This window comes from Cheilinus undulatus, linkage group 8 (genome assembly GCF_018320785.1).
Source record: "Cheilinus undulatus linkage group 8, ASM1832078v1, whole genome shotgun sequence".
Taxonomy (NCBI): domain Eukaryota; kingdom Metazoa; phylum Chordata; class Actinopteri; order Labriformes; family Labridae; genus Cheilinus; species Cheilinus undulatus.
The window spans coordinates 43588060-43605981 of record NC_054872.1 but is presented as its reverse complement, the minus strand read 5'-3'; the positions used below and the strand labels follow the sequence as shown (position 1 = coordinate 43605981).

Here is a 17922-nt window from a genome sequence, read left to right as displayed (position 1 = left end):
ATCAGGTTTGCAGGGGTGGAAAAAGTACACAACTACTGTGGTGATGTTAAGTACACTTACAGTAGGGCTGGGCAATTATTGCAATATGTCCTACTGTAATATTCAAATCTCAGAAGGTACAATAGGCTGTTTCTTTGACCAGAAATGTGTTTCAAAATTCAATCTTTATACACTTTTGAGCCAGAGATGTTGTTTGCTACATGTCATGCAGTCATTCAGCGTTCAATGTTTTATGACAGTTTGCAAAAAAATCCTATTTCCTTGTTTATATTTTTGTCTTATTAAAAATGAGGAAGACATAAAATCAGCATTCTCTTCAATAAAACAATTCATATTGAATTTGCAAAAATTTTCAGTTTTCACCAAGTTAGATAAGGAAAAATGCTTTTATCTAAATTTCAATTAATTTTCCAGCCTTGGTAGCTACTAAGAAGTTGTACAGTAAATTATGAACTTTTCTTATTGGTAATAACAACATGTGAATATGAATCTCCAACCAGGTGAAGTCACACCTCTAAAATAAAGAAATACAACTGCTGATTTGGAAGGTGTTTCATATGTGCCACTGTGTAGTCAACAGAAGTAGAAGAAGTACAAGAGTATTGCACACCTCTGCAAATTTGAATACATCAAATGAAAAGTGAATAATAGCTACGTTTGAACTTATTTTTTAACATTTTATGACTTTTGTCCTACTTTGTGCGTTCTGCCCTGTTAAGTATCCCTTATCACTGAACAAACTAATAACTATCCAAAGCTATTTTTACTTTACTTTTACAGAAATGGTTTATGGTGCTCTTTAAGTGAACAAATGTTTGCATAGGGTACACAAAAGTTTCATGCCAAAACAGCACAACTGTAAAAGTAAAACAGACAAAACAGGCTATAAGTCAACAAGTACATGCTAAACAGGACAAAGAGTCAACAAGAAATGAGAAAAGAGAGCCACAGACAGACAGATTAGGAAAAATTCTTGATAATTGGGAGAATAGTGTTTATTTACATTTCAAATGGTTGTAAATGTAGTTCAAGTTAATTACAGTATGCCATAGTCAATGAATGTTGTATTTAAAACTAGCCACAATTTAAAAGTTGTGGCTAGTGAAAATCCAGAGTGGCTTGTGACTTACAATATGACGAGCCACACTGGCTGGTGGAATATGTCTTTTCGTTTAAAACCCGTGAAATAACATTTTCTACAATTGGCTAGTGGATAATCTAACCCAGTGATCTGATATTAGTATTTTTAATAGAACAAACCTGCCAAAGCAATGGGTTTTAGTGCCGTAATGTTTGCATGCTCTGCACCCTTGATACCAACATCTTTTTGCCAATATTGTTGCTGCGATCTTTACCTATAACTTCACTTTAAGATGGCTGCAACCTCCTAAAAGAGCTCACATGATTGTGTCAGGTCTTCTTCTTTATGATTGGGCACAGTGACTTCATAAAAGAAGTAATAGTCATCACTAAATGACAGTATTTTGTGATGCTGCAGAGATTTCTACTTGACCAAACAGAATCATTGCAAACATTCAATGGGTGGAAGTCATTCAGTCTAAGGGCTTGTGTTGAGAACCAGAGGGTTAACAGCTCAAGTTCTGGTTGGACTAAGTCTGGAAGTGTCTGGTAGTTTCTGGATTTTACTTCCTGAATAACGTGAAACCCCCCAACTGGGAAGCTTGGGCACCTTAGGTGCAGCAGCCCCTCACTGCAACATTTCTCCAACAGTACACATCCATTGGATCATGTTTTTGCTTGTATTTTAGCCTATCTGTTTATAGCAGAGTGTAAAAATTGAATTTCTTGTTGATGGATTGATAAGGTAAAGAAATAAAACAACATTTCATAGTGGTGAAGAAAAAGGTGGAGATAAAAGTGCTGTATTGTGGATTACATACATAACCTGTAGCTCGCAGAGCTACAAGCCTCCTGCTTGAGATGCACATAGGGAGGGAGTAGAGGTATAATGTTGTGCTACATGACTAAATGCAGTTTATTTATGGGCCAGTGGATCAGATCAAGGAAGATAACTGCACTGTGAAATACCAGAGATGAAGGCTCAGTAACTTGTACAACAGAGCCATCTGCTGGTTTGCAAAGGTTATTGAGTTTAATTAATTTGCTGCAGATATACCTGTATATCTTCTTCTAACATTACAGAGCTGACCTGACTACATTTCAATCCAACTTTTTGTGCTCTAGGAAAGTTGTTTCCAGCTTTTAACCTTCAGCCTTAAAACAAGCATTGTCTGTTTTGACCTGTCTTTGCCTAGCACTGCTGTCTTCAGGTTCATCAAACCTGTACACATATGTGTAAGACTATTTAAAATTTAAATATTATAATTCATGTAATTTTCTGTTGAAGAAATATGCTTTTCTGGTTCCTGGCTCACTAACCAAATCATTGGCGGAGGTCCCAATCCTCAGGTTTAATCACCATTCAAGTGTAAGTACAAGTTTTATGACCCAGTGACAAGCCATTGCTGTACATCTACTAAGAGGTGATAAATATGAAGTAGTAAGATATTTAAGGCCTGAAAGGAAAAAGCTTGAGCTGACAACGACAACAATGCTGAACGATGAAGTGTACTGTATTTACATTAATAGGGTGTTTGCAATCACATGATCCTGAATGTCTGTTGAGGGTCTGGAAGTGGGGGGCAGCCATCAGGAATGAATGAAAATTGAGGAAAGTTAGAACTTTACACCTCTACATGGACCTGTACACATTTCTTTTGTCCAGGCCTTTGCACCCCTGGTAATACGCCCAGCAACCACCAACAGTTTTCAGATGCTTAGAAAATACACACAATAACCAGGGGGTTGTGGCAACCCTCCTACCTGCCCTAACAGTAGGCTATGTTAAAGCACCACATCTACCCATAACTCCCCCCTAAAGCTGTGGTTTTTGTTTTGTTTTCATCAGATTAATTTACCATGCCCTTGGTAATGTACAAAGACATTCAGAGCATGACCTGGGTTGTGTCAATCCTGCCCGATGGGGCCCTCAGGTGGGTGTACTTGCCATCACACGCCTTACTTCAGCCTCAAATTTCGTCCCAAACATGCCTAAAACTTCTGCACAGTACTGTATGTATGGTTATGGAGGTAAGACAACCGGAAGTCCATTCATTCCCATGGGAATCTTCATGATCTCCAACCTGCCTGCGAAACTCCTCCCCTCCATAATATTTTGGTACAGAATGTGCCACATGTATGTTGAAAAAATGGAACTTTTGCAACAGATTTTAGAGAGACTGAATGGCAGTGTGCTAACTGACCAAGCTGCTAACTAGCTAACAGGCTATGACGATTAATATTTATCAGCTTGACATGATACACAGCCAGATTAGCCTCTTTTATATGAAATATATCAAGATTTATCAGTTGATATATATCAAAACATTAAAGTGAACAGTTTGAATGGATGATTAGATTAAAAAACTGATTATGTAACATGTAAACAAACATTTGAATGGCTAAACAAGTTAGCTTAGCTTAGCTGGTTCATATGTCCATATAAATATACACTACTTTCCAATTATCTTTATTTTATCTCTGTAAATTCAGTAAACACACATTCCGAACTGCTTAATGGCGAAAAACCAGACAATATTATCCTCTCCCCTACAGCTACGGTTAGTCATTTTTTTATTCATTAATAAAAAGTGCAGTTCCTTGTGTTGGACCCTAGGGAGCATCGTCTGTATATTTACAGCTATATGGCCATCAGTTACTAGGGGTGCAACAATACACAAAATTCACGGTTCGGTTCAGTTCAATACGTTTTTGTCATGGTTCGATACTTTTTCAATACAAAAAAGAGAAATTTCCATGCATTTTTTTACTTGTTTATTGAAAATTAAATGTATCTGGTGCAGCTCTACCTGACACACGTTTTGCTGTGCATACTTAGCACCATATAAAACAAGAACAGCACCGTGTAAAAATAAGAATGATATTAAAATAAATGTATCTGATGGAGAAATCAGCCATCTTATGTGGTGCATTCTTAGCAGCAGAGAATATTAGAAATCAATTGCTCCCTGAATATTTTTTGAAACATTTGAAACATTCTAACAACACAGTATCGACCAAATACAGTACTGTATCTCTGAGGGTCCCTGATGGTGTATTTTCTATTTTTGGCAGAATATAAAACAAACACACCCAATCCCTGACATGAAAACAATTTTAGAACCACTGTTCTATGGTGTACAATTCTATTAGAATATTTAAAAAAAAACGTCAAATGAAAAATTAAATGTATCTGGTGCAGGTATACCTGACACGTTTTGTTGTGCAGAACATATCCACTCAGCTTTCAGCACAGATCGCTTCATCAGAAGTTGATAAAACAAATATAAAATTGCGTATTGTTCGATTCAGTGGTCTTGGTTTGGTCCACCACTGTATTGAACGGTTCAATACAGATGCATGTGTTGTTGCACCCCTGTCAGTTACATACATATATGGAGATGAGGCATTAATGTGGTTGTTATCTCTGCATGTCCTGTGCATTAAAGCTTCTGATAATTCAAGTAATGGAAGCAATTAACCACAAGCTAAGAGGCTAGCAGTGCCCTTTTAACAGCTTTTCTCCCTCATTTAGACATGAACATGCTTTTAAAGGAAAATGGGGATATTACTATTTCCACTCTAACCATAAATGTAATAAAACTATTAATCAGAATAACATCAAGTACATAGATCAGCATTGACGCTTGTTATAAACCATAACAAAAGTACAATGTGCACACCTTGTTTTCTCAGTGATTTTATTGTATCATCATGCACAAGATAAACAATTTTGAGTTCCATTATTTTGTTCATGGGTGAATTTATTTCAGTAAAAGCCTGCACTTCTACAGTTACAATTCCTACCACTGTGAGAGAAATATCCAGGAATATATCCAGTTTCTGGCAAGTTGTAGGTAAGAGTTGAGTATTTAAAAAAACTTTTAATCAAAGGCCAAAAGTTCACAACTAAATATTTGAGTCAGCAGTCGAGAAAGGGCTTGAATTTAGTATTTGGCAATTATTTTGTTTTCATCTGAGCATATACACGTGGCTTTACACAACTCAGACAAATTTCCCTCACATCCAGATATCTCAGTTGCTTCTGGACAGTTGAGGAAATGGTCAATGAATGGACACGGGTTGGCTGAAATAAAAAGGGACATCAATAGACACATCAGCTTGTTGTCATGGAGAAGCATTCCTGAAAGTATGAATATGTGTGTTTTGTATATTTGTCTCAAATTTCTGAAGCTTACTGCAGAGATTGCCATCACAGTGACCATCACAGGAATCACACCAATCACCTTCCTCATAAGGTGCCAATGTTTGGAAGTTTCCTCTGTTAAACAATTAAAAAACAGATGTTTTTTTTTTATTTGTATCTGTATTTGGAGCTAATCTCTGTAAAAATATTCATGCACTTAAAAAATTGCTTTTAAAATGGTGTAAAGCTTTCCAAGACAAAGCACTCTACTGTGTTCACAATATGGTTTTAACATACGCTCTGTAGTAATGGCAGCCATAGAAGTAGACGTCGTTACACAATTTCACTCCACAACCAACTTCATAGGAGCTGAACCACACCACCTGATGACAAACAAAAACATCATTTTCATCAGAAACTACAAAGTAAAGGCATAAAAACACTGACAGACTTTTTCATGCTTTACTTTTTTAAATGTCTCATTGTTGGCAGTTTTCAAAGACTATGGTGAAACACTTGAGTGCTCAACCGATCACAAGGTCTAATGGTGAATATAAAACCAAAGACCTACAGCTGTTTTCGGTGGTGGACAATGAAGGTTTTAGGTTAGTAAACACTTGAGCCAAAGTCTAAGTATATATTTTGGAGCCTAGTGCACACCTATAGCACTGTTTTGCACATATTGGAATATTCAAAGTGCAATTTAATAAATGCAGATGTCACTTTTTTCAAGTCTTCATTTGTTGTTTTGGGTTTTTTTAGTTATCACAGTAAATACCATACCGCAGACTTGTTACCACAGTAGCGCACTGTGAATTTCTGATACCATTGATATATCCCTAGAAAAATTGAACTTAAAAATATTCTGCTGTTTGGAGCATATCTTCCCCCACTCTCTCTCCCCATATTTCCCCATATAAAAAAATGAAGGTAGTGCCTTTACAGAGACCAGCTGGAGTGCCTGCATTAAAGCTAGGTTATACGCCACTACAGATAGGGCCATCTGAAACATGTAATTAAGCTTATTTCAACACCCCAAATGACTTAAAAATGTGGGTACCTGGTTGCTTTAAGGAGAGACTGGCCATAGTGCCTGTGTAGATGCTGGGCTAGCTCTGCAGACAGGGCCATTTAAATTCCGTTTTCAGGGATCTTGAAACAAAACTAAGCTCACAATCAACATCAGGGCAAACGTAGTTTGGCCACTTTAAGGAGTTGGAGTGCTTGCATGAAAGCGAGGCTATATGTGGCCATTTAAAAATGTTATTTGGCTGAAACAGAGCTACTTTTACCCTGTCAGTGAAGAATAACTAAGCTAAATAAATAAGAAAAAAATCTGCAGTAAATGTAGTGTGGCCACTTAAAGGAAAGACAAGCCATAGTGCATTGCTTCTGATCAAAAGGGCCTAATTTGTGACAAATACCTCATATGATTGAAATTCATTTTTCAGTTCTCTTGAAAAAGGTGTTACCTGTGTGTAGTGACCAGTAGGGTAGGTGACCCCTCTGGGATACGTATACCTTCCCCTCTCAGCGTACCAGGCATTGATGACTTCAGTCCAAGTTTTGATCTCAGTCGATTCGTGCAGATTCTCACCGAGTTCGTATCCTGTTCCAATGATGATTAATCAACGCACAGATTAATGTTTGAATAATCCATTTTATTTTCATGTTCCACTTGATTAAATCATGTAAATAAAACTGTGTTTCATATAGTCTTCAAGAATCATTTATGACAATCTCTGGCATAAAATATCCACTCAGGGTCATTTGCCCTTGAAGAATGATTTAACACTGAAGAAATGGCAGTGATCACTGTCAAGGTCAGCCAGTCCTTAATAAATATTTCCTTAAAAGTTCTTTAAAGTTCTTGGCAACTGGAAAGTAAAAGAAACAAAAACAGCAAGAGGGGGGATATACAAGGTGAATAATACCTTTTATGATGCGTGAGGTGTTTGGTCCATGTGCCAGTTGACAATTGTCAATCCAGGCTTGAGCGCTGGCTGCCACCTCGGCACTGTAACGCTGTTAGACAAAAAAAGCGAATGAAATAAAGAATTTGCAACAAAGTTGAGACTGAAGTGACCCTCCCTTTTGAGATTAGACGCCTAAACGTAATTCCAATACAAACATGAGATTTGTTTTTGCTTCTTGAGGAGAAACCACATGCCTCTGCATATCTGTTACTGTGGGAAAGAAAACCTACTGTCTTTCTTCTCTGTTGACTGAGATTTGTTCAATCATTTACTATGTCTAATGTGGCAGTTTTGACTATTTTCCACAATAGGAACTTGCCCCAGGAAATCTGGAACCTTTTGAGGAACCATGTTTTTTGGCCACAGGGACAAAGATCTAAATTTGGCCAGATAATTAGAGGAACATTCTGTCACATTCATGACAGCCAATCAGAGCCACAAGACATAATGGCATAGGCATGTGCTTCTCCTGAGCAGACAGGCAACCGCTGCCATAGTTGTGAATGGTGGAGCCATTTGGTGAATAAATTGTGCCAAGGCAGGTCAGGAGATGTGCAAAAACATCTGTTCTAGAGTCAAGCTTTCAGTCTGACTCTTAGTTCTTGTTCTAAGGAAAATGTGATCCAGTTTCAATTTAGCCTAAATTTCCAAAGTCGGAGTAAAATCATGGGAGTCTTGCTTGGATCAGTCCTTAGATGTAAAGTGGTCATAGGACTTGATCCAAGCATTTTCCAGGATAATTCTTCAGTTGTTGCAGTAACAGGCAAAGTTGCTTCGGTGTTTAAAGGGATACTTCAACATTTTGGCAAATTCGCCCATTGCCATAATCCCTATAGTCTTACTAATAGGTTCGTCAACTTAAGTTGTAGATGCAAGCTATTTTTAGATCGATGGTGCTGAGTTAGGAGCTGCTCTGCCAACGCAATGGGTTCTTATGGTATCCCGGCTTTCCCTCATCAAACTCATCAAATACACAATCCAGCAACTCCAAAACGCTCTCTTGGACAAGTTGTGACCTGCACATTCACCACACTATGAAATAATCATGGAACATTGCGAGACTGAGATGTTTTAAAGTAAAATGCAAAGCCTGAACTACACTCCAGACATGGCTGCTGCGCTGTGTCACTCCACCCAGTGCCTTACTCAAGAAATAGTTCTGAGTATTTGCTTCATTTGTCATAATGTTACATAATTATACGTTATTATTTCATTGTGTGGTGAATGTGCAGGTCACAACTTGTCCACGAGAGCATTTTGAAGTTGTTGGATTGTGTATTTGATATGAGTTTGATGAGGGGAAAGCGAGGATACCATAAGAATCCATTGCTTTGGCAGAGCAGCTCCTAACTCAGCACAGCCGATCTAAAAATAGCTTGCACTGACAACTAAAGGTAACGAACCTATTAGTAAGACTATAGAGATTATGGCAGTGGGTGAATGTGCCAAAATGTTGGAAGTATCCCTTTAACTTTCCTTTCGTTTCTACTTGATGTAAATGATTTAAAAACATCAGATTGTAAGAGCTATTCACTTCTATGCAATCCTTATCTCCTTCTACATCTTGTTCTCTGCTCAAAAATTGTTGTTGTGAATTTCCTCCAGATGCATGATGGGAAATAATCTCAAAAAGAATCATATTCTTATCTTGTAGTTAGTAACCCACACTCTTTGCAAAATCTTTGTTTGAGACTAAAAACTCAGCTACTTGCTAACAGATTGTCTTTAGATGTGAGAGTTTCTAAGAAGTAAGTCTTTTTAGAGTCTTGCTAAAGTCTTAGCAAAATCTTCATGTAAGGCCAGCCTATAAGCTACTGTTTCCTACAGCTACATCTGAGCTAACAGTCATGGATACAATCGCAAACCCCACCCAAAATGATCACAAAGCAGGGCAAAAACTCTCTCAGTGTGTCTCTTTTCTCTTGTTTCAATAAAGAAATGTTTTCCTGGTTTGACAAAACTGAAACAGGTCGGCAGAAGAGCGAAAACATCTCTGTCATCATATAAAGCTTTAAGTGTTGGTTTTACTCCTTATTTCATACAGAAATGTAGTCCAGATCTTATACAACTGCTAGTCACATCAAGCTGACCACAGCACTGGAGGCAGCCATTGCAATCAGCTAGTTCAACTAAACCCCGCCCATAACTACCGCCTCGTTCTTCTCTAATGATGCTGGTTGGCCTGAGTAGTATGGTTTTCTGCACTAACATTGTGGATCGGAGCTTTTCAAGATGGATTTGCCTGTTGATTGAAATGGAGTCTGGCGAATTCATCTGCTTTGCAAGGTTAGACAACAAGAGTTCCTGGAACTAAAGGTTCCTGGTACTTTGGGTCAAAAAGCAGCTGAATTAACTCAGCTCATTCATCTAACTCCACTTAACAGAAAGCTGCTTAGCTGCTTATGCCTTTTGATTTCTTTTTCTCAAGACCTTGTCAACTTCATTGGCTTTCTTCAGAGATTAACAAACAAATAATGGGGGATAAAAAATGGGATAGCATCAAATATTATCTGATCTGTCGTTATTGCGCTGGTAGAAGGCAGGACTAACCATCTTCAGCATGTTTTTGGCAGACGGTTGGACGTTACTCCTCAAGGCATTATGCAAGTTGACGATCTCTGCCTGCACATCGAGGTCCTCTGTGCAAATGCCTGCTACACACATACACAAAAACACAGACACACACACACACTTAAAACCAATAAGTAAATACTAGATTAAGGGGATAATAAAGAGTGATATTTACTCTGGTGGCTTAATATCATCGAGCGTATGACTCATAAACACATCCTGGTTTAATTACTCTGAAATGACTCGGCATAACAAAAGAACACACACAAAAGGACCGAGCCAAATCCTATAATCTTTTTGAGTGACATAGTAGGTGGGCTGAAAAATTGATGCGGCAAGATGAATAACTGGTAGATCTGTAAAATTAAACAAGGCTGGTGAACTTTGTGCTTACCTTCCTGTGGCTGCACCATGAATGAAGAGAAGTGCATTTAAAAAGAGAAAAAACATCATCAGTTTAAAACGAGTTTTGAAGTTCAACCCTTTCTGATACTATACACTAGTACCATGACATAAACAGGCATCATGCACTGGAGGGTTTATTCATCTTAAGTCAAATTTTACTTTTTTCATGGCTAAAGCAGTAGGATGCAAAAAATGTCTGAAGTATATTGTATTGCAAGACAGTAAGTTATCCATATTATTAATATTGGACATTGCCATCTCTGTTTAAATTACAATGGCAAAGTGTCTTCAAGACAAGCAAATAAAGGCAAGAGGACAATGAGCCACAGAAACACAGCCACAAGTGTCGACAAGAATTGCCACCCTAATCTGGTGGAGGGTTTTTCTGTTCTTGTGAGTCAGGGTGCCTCTGGTTAGGCTTCCTATGACAATGTGATTGAAGGGAGTGTGTCCAGACTGATAATAATTTATCCATCCATTATCTATAACCTTTATCCTGCTCAAGGTTGTGGGATAGTTGGAGCCAATCTCAGCTGTTATGGATGAAAGGTGGGATACACTCATAAGACTGACAGATTGACAGAGGCAAACATTTCCCCAAATACTCACCAATTAACCTAAAAAGCTGGGGGGGGATCTCATCATGCACTTGCAAACCAAGCATGCACGTGCAAACTCTTCACAGAAAGGCCCTGTTCAACAAGGGATTTGAACCAAGAACCATCTTGCTGCAGTGCTAACCACTAGCTTACCTTTCAGGCCAGTAAAAAAATCACCAAAGTCCCACAAAGTGGCCTCAAGAGAATATAGTAAAGGGACACTGGGTGCTACCCCCTTGCAACTTCAAGTCATGGAGAAGAAGGCTATGGCTGTTGTCTGTGAATACATCGAGTCTAGTGCTAAGTTTGCAGACCTAATGAGGTCTCAGGGCAGCATCCTAGAAAGGGTTCCAAGTAGGGATCCGATATGTCTGTTTTGATCCTCAATCTCAACGTTGCCAATGATGAAGACACTTATTCAGAGTCTCCACTGTTGCAAGGCATTGTGATTAAAGGTCTTTGGTGTCTATCATAGCATTGTCCTTAGAACCCACTGGTTCACTGAAAGGAGGCTTTTAGGTCTAGCTCAGAGGGAGGCTATGGAGAAGGACTTTTGGTTGGCTTTCATGAAGATCTGGTCAACCCTTTGAGAGGGGAGCAAGATTTGTTCTGTGCTGGGAACATGTATGGATGGATACAAGGATGGATGAATTGATGGAAGGCTGGATGGATGCATGCTGGATGGTTGGATGGATGGATGGATGCATGGATGAATAGATTGATGCATTGATGGATGCATGAACGGACGCATGGATGGATGGATGGATGGATGAAAAGCTGGATGGATGATGCATGCATGCATGCATGATGGATGGATGATGCATGCATGCATGCATGATGGATGGATGGATGATGCATGCATGCATGCATGCATGGATAGATGGATGGATGGATGGATGGATGGATGCATGCATGGATAGATGGATGGATGGGTGCATGGATAGATGAATGCATGCATGCATGCATGCATGGATAGTTGCATGGATGGATGGATCGATGAAAGGCTGGATTGATGCATGCATGCATGGATGGATCGATGCATGGATGGATTGATGAAAGGCTGGATTGATGCATGGATAGATGGATGGATGGGTGCATGCATTCATGGATGAACAGATTGATAGATGGATGGATAGGGGGATGAATTATTTCATAATACTGTCCATATTCTGGTGATGTTGTATTAATTTGCATGAATTGAAAAGGATTTTTGAAGTGTAATTTAATCAGTTATGGAAAATAAAGCTCTCACATTACATCCTATAAAAGCTAAGATACAAGTGTTAGCTTATTTTGAAATTTAATAAAATGTAAAAAGTAATCACACACTGGACCCAAGTATAGGAAGTCAGACAGTACTTAGATAATTCTCAAGTGAAGTGCTGTTCCAAACAAACCCAGAAAGACCAGTTCAATTCTATATTTAGCGCCCACAGAGAATATTAAATCCAGACTTTAAACAGTTCAAATAATAGCAGTCCAACATCAGTAACCAGATCAATCACTGTTTTTGGTAGAAATTATATTTCTACATGACAAATAACTCACTAGTTAGTATAGTAGAGTAATAGAAAACTAACATGTCATGGAAGCATGCTGCTGATTCTGTGTGATTGAATTATTAATTGCAAGGGGGAGTGTTCAAAATAATAGTGTGGAGTTCAGTTAGTGAGGTCATTCATTCAGTGAACCTCATCAGTTAATGTATTAAAAATTTTATGGTGCTGATAATGTTGGTCTTATTTTCCATTATGTTAATTTGAGGATTGTTGCATTCTGCATCAGTAATCCTCCCCACACTGACCAGTGGTTGATGCCTTATCAATGAGTATTGATTTTACCTACTGACAGATAAACTTTAACTTTGGATTTTTGTTCTGTTTTAAACTAAGGTAAATTTCCTGTTTGGAAGCACTCAAAGGAGCAGTGGTGTCCTTATGTTACATCACTACAGCTGCAGGAGGACGTTGCTGTGGCTTAAATAGAGTGTGCTGAAGGGGACAGTATTAACAATAGCACTCCTTATGGAGCTCAGTTGTATTCTGATTAATGCTGACAGCTCTATGTTCAATATTTATCATTCTGCAGTTAAGATTAAACATGTCATGGTTGAATTAAATATTGACCATATTTAAGTCATGTATTTGTTTATATTAATTGATAATACAAAAAGTACTAAATTGGTTTTAAAAACAGCAGAACATAATTTAGTATGTTATCATGTCTTACTTACACTTTACTCAAAAGCACAACTTACACTAGCAAATTTAAGTACAAGGGAAGAATGAATGTTATTCTGTAATATTAGCACTCAAAAGTACATACAAGTGCTCTAGTGTTCTTGATGTTGTTCTTAGCAAACAAAACACAGATAAGAAAAAATTGGTGAATCTTTATAAAGGCTCTAAAAGGGGGTTTTGAAAACTAATTTCTGCCTAAGAGCACCTGATAAATGAAGCCCAATGTATTTTTGTCCTGTTGCAAAAATAGGAGTTGGAGCATATCCCTCCTGTCAGTGGATAAAACATTACCTGTTCATAACTGATTTTACATGAAAAATGAATTCTTCAGAAAAAAAAGTAAATGACAAGATGTCCGAGGTGTGCAAAAACTCACAAAATCAAAACCAGCAAATGTAAATACCAGTTTTATGTTTTTGCAGCTCATCAGTCTTACATATCAGAAAAACGTCTTCTTACGACCTGAAATATACTTTTCAGTGCATGAAGACATTTCAGATGTATAGTTTTGTAAAGTAATCTCATAACTGAAAAACAAAATTGATCGCTACTCACCACATTGCAGGCAGAATGCACTCCATGCAGGGACAAGACGCAAATCAAGAGAGCAAACATTTCCCTGGTTAAAAAAAGAATCATCTGTACACAAAAGATTTAAACAAACCAATGTTATTAATAAGAATCAATATGAATGAAAATGTGCAGTTTTCCTTCACAAGCTCTTTTAAATAAATGCATTCATATGTATTAAATGTATGAAAAAGTTTTAATAATGCAGTAAACCTCTGAATTGGTCAGCATACCTGCTCTCGTATCTTCAGGTGTGGAGGTGAGTTGGCACTAGTTCCTCCTCCTCTTTTATAGAGCAGCTCAGGAGCTCACGCCAGTCTCGGACATAACTCCTGCCCCTCCAGTCAGTAATGATGCAGCAAAAAAAAAAACAACACACTGATACTCGCGGTCGGGCACAATGGACAATGAACAAAACCAAATCTATCAAACAGCAGTGACAAGGTTTTTTTCTTTAAAACGGTGCAGCTGAATGAGTAAACACAAATTGTTAGCCCCATGGGTGTAGTGACTCCCTGATGTATTGGCTTAAGTTTACACAGTTTAGAATGAAAAGGCGTTTGAGGTCAAGGTAAATAAAAGAAATGGAGCAGTGCTGGATTAAACGATATAGCTGTATTGTCCTGTATGTCGATGGATTAAGATATTACAGCTCATTTAGGATGAAGACGCACCCACTGTATGCACTAAATCCAGCATACCATGTGATTCTGACCAACACAGCAGACGGCACTTTAAAATTTTGATTATGATTAATAACCAGTAAAGCTGGTCCGTTTCAATGTTATCTTAAACCTAATCAAGACAAACATAAGAAGATGATGCATCCAGCAGGGGCACTTGCTTGCATATTGAATATGAAATAAAACTTCAATATTTTAGGATTTAAAAAAACTTAATTAAGACTTTTTGCATGTTTTAATTTTTGATTTGATAAAATAGAGGGGATTTTTTCTGCAAAACTGTCGGATTTGGCAGTGAAAACAACTGATTTCAGTATTTTGTTTTGCTCTAAAATATTATAGAGTTCTGTTGTATGCATCCATCTCAAGGAGGATAAGGGCTTTAAAGTTGTGCTTATCAGTCTATCCTTATATCAAAGTGGATCTAAACAGTCTACACATTTCTGTTAAAAAATGAGGCTAAGATATATTTTTTAGAACTACTTTCACCTTTAATGTCACCCATAACCTACATAATTCAGTTAAAACTTACCTTAATCATTTAGGAGTAAGCTACTAAATTAGAGGCAAATTACAAAACCCTGGTTGCATAAATATGCACACCTCTAAGCAGTCAGTGCTGCTTAGCTAGGCCCCTGAAAAAACCTTTGGAATGGGACATCCCAGGTAGTGATTTGTTGATTATATCACTGCATGTGTGTTGGATCAGTAGCATTTTGGTGCTAGCGTCCTCGTGATGAGTTACCTCAATTTTGGACCTGAAAAGAGTGTCAAACCATACCTTGGTTCTAAAGTTAGAGTTATTAATTCATGCTACTGTTTTTAACCCTTTTCCACATGTTTTCTGCCCATTTCCGATGCTTCTTAATGTCACTTTTAGCCCATTTTTGCACCTTTTTCCAACTTGAAACCCATTTTTACTGTTCTTCCCCCTTTGTCCCACTCTTGCCACTTCTTTTTGAACACTTTAATCTGATTTTTGCCTCTATCAAACCACTTGTACCACTTTTCTGCCATTTTAACCAATTTTTGCTACTTTTAGCCAATTATCTTAGCCAATTATCTTTGCCAGTTGTGACCAATTTTTGCCACTTTACATCCCTTTTGCCACTTCTTTCCCCCTTTAACTAATGTTTGCTGTTTCCCCCCATTTTTAGCAACTTCAATCAATTTTTAACAAATTTTTGCCACTTTATGCCCATTTGTGCCACTGTTTTGGCACCTTTTCCCATTTTAAACCCATTTTGGCTGTACTTGCCCTTTTGTGCCACTCTTCAACTTTTTGACCATTTTTGCCTTTATCAAACTAATTGTGCCTCTTTTTTGCTTCTTTTCACCAATTTTTGCTACTTTCTTACACTTTTCGCTTATGCTTACCAGTTCTATTTGCCAGTTTTAACCCATTTTTGCCACTTTACATATTTTTTTATCACAACTTTGCCACTGTTTATCGATCTTTGCGCCATTTTTTATAACTTTTTTACCACTGTATACCACTGTTTTGCCACCTGACATCCTGATGTTTGTGAACATCATGGCTTAGTTCTGAAGTCTGACATTACATTACTTTCCAAATGGTTCAGATCAGCGTGCCCATCCACATTGTTAACATCATGAATAAAAAGGTAATACTCTTTTAAGGGGTTTACATTTTGCCAAAGGCTATATCGCACTACAACATAAGTAAATAAAATTCTGTATTTGTGTCTTTGATAAGAGTGTTTTTTCAGGCTAAATATAAAATATAGTTATCACAGCTTAACTTAACAATGGATCTATCCTCCTTATGGGTGGCCTTGTGTAGAGGAGGGATGCAAACTTTTGTTTTTCATTGTGTTTGTGTCCAAAAAAGGACACAACTTGTGTTTGGAGATCAGTGCTACAGACCCAAACATCTGATCAAGAGATGACAATAAGCAGAAGAGCATGCAGTCAAAAGTTATATCCCAGAATAGGCCGATCACAGACCCTTTTTTGGGGGAGAAAAGAACTCATTTTTGGAAATCGTTCCACCAACATATGGCCTATATGGCCAAAAGTATTCACTCACCCATCCAAATAACTGAAATCAGGTGTTCCAATCACTCCCATGGCCACAGGTGTATAAAATCAAGCACCTAGGCATGCAGACTGTTTCTACAGACATTTGTGAAAGAATGGGTCACTCTCAGGAGCTCAGTGAATTCCAGCGTGGTACTGTGATAGGATGCCACCTGTGCAACAAGTCCAGTGGTGAAATTTCCTCGCTCCTAAATATTCCACAGTCAACTGTCAGTGGTGTTATAACAAAGCGGAAGTGATTAGGAACGACAGCAACTCAGCCACAAAGTGGTAGGCCATATAAAATGACGCAGCAGGGTCAGCGGATGCTGAGGCACATAGTGCACAGAGGTCGGCAACTTTCTGCAGAGGCAATTGCTACAGACCTCCAAACTTCATGTGGCCTTCAGATTAGCTCAAGAACAGTGCATAGAGAGCTTCATGGAATGGGTTTCCATGGCCGAGCAGCTGCATCCAAGCCATACATCACCAAGTGCAATGCAAAGTGTTGGATGCAGTGGTATAAAGCCACGCCACCACTGGACTCTAGAGCAATGGAGACGTGTTCTCTAGAGTGACAAATCGCACTTCTCCATCTGGCAATCCGATGGACGAGTCTGGGTTTGGTGGTTGCCAGGAGAACGGTACTTGTCTGACTGCACTGCGCCAAGTGTAAAGTTTGGTGGAGGTGGGATTATGGTGTGGGGTTGTTTCTCAGGAGCTGGGCTTGGCCCCCTAGTTCCAGTGAAAGAAACTCTGAATGCTTCAGCATACCAAGAGATTTTGGACAATTCCACCCTCCCAACTTTGTGGGAACAGTCTGGGGATGGCCCCTTCCTGTTCCAACATGACTGTGCACCAGTGCACAAAGCAAGATCCATAAAGACATGGATGAGAGAGTTTGGTGTGGATGAATTTGACTGGCCTAACATCAACCTGACAGAACACCTTTGGGATGAATTAGAGAGGAGACTGAGAGCCAGGCCTTCTCGTCCAACATCAGTGTGTGACCTCACAATGCGCTTCTGGAAAAATGGTCAAAAATTACCCAAAACACACTCCTAAACCCCGTGGGAAGTCTTCCCAGAAGAGTTGTAGCTGTTATAGCTGCAAAGGGTGGACCAGTGTCATATTAAACCCTTTGGATTGGCAACTTAAGAAGTGAAAAAAGACGTGGACTTAAAAGATGACATCCAAGTGCAATGTCTATAGATGCTATTTTGGTATGAGAGACTTTCCTGAGACTTAGCTGAGTCATAGTAAACATCTGATGAAGTGAACCACACCCTATAGAGAATTACATTAAGACACTAGTGCATATCCTGCTTACGGCTCATCCCAAGGGCATTAGTCGGGGTTTTATAAAAGGTTTGTTTGGTATCAATTTACAGGAGACTCTTTAGGCTTTTTTCTAAACCCAGTTGCAAATCTTTCTGACACTAAAGTAACTGCAGCTCCTCCAACTGTCAATGACACATTATTTTTTTCCACAAGATCACCTAAATTTGAATATTTCTTTTAGCCCTGTGACATGTTGGAACATCACAGACACAAAACTCAGAAACTGAGACACTTAAAGGAATCTTAGGATTCAAGAAATGCAGAATACCC

At 38.4% G+C, this 17922-nt stretch overlaps 1 protein-coding gene across 1 annotated transcript; it reads right to left on the bottom strand.

The window, feature by feature from the left end:
- Window positions 1–5502: 5502 nt before the first annotated feature.
- On the bottom strand, window positions 5503–10187 carry LOC121514178 (cysteine-rich venom protein ophanin). Its single transcript, XM_041794278.1, has 5 exons — window positions 10169–10187; window positions 9754–9857; window positions 7162–7252; window positions 6700–6836; window positions 5503–5610 (listed from the first exon to the last, which is right to left on the bottom strand). Exons 1-5 carry the CDS (start codon window positions 10185–10187, stop codon window positions 5503–5505), a joined length of 459 nt encoding a protein of 152 aa, XP_041650212.1.
- Window positions 10188–17922: the final 7735 nt, after the last annotated feature.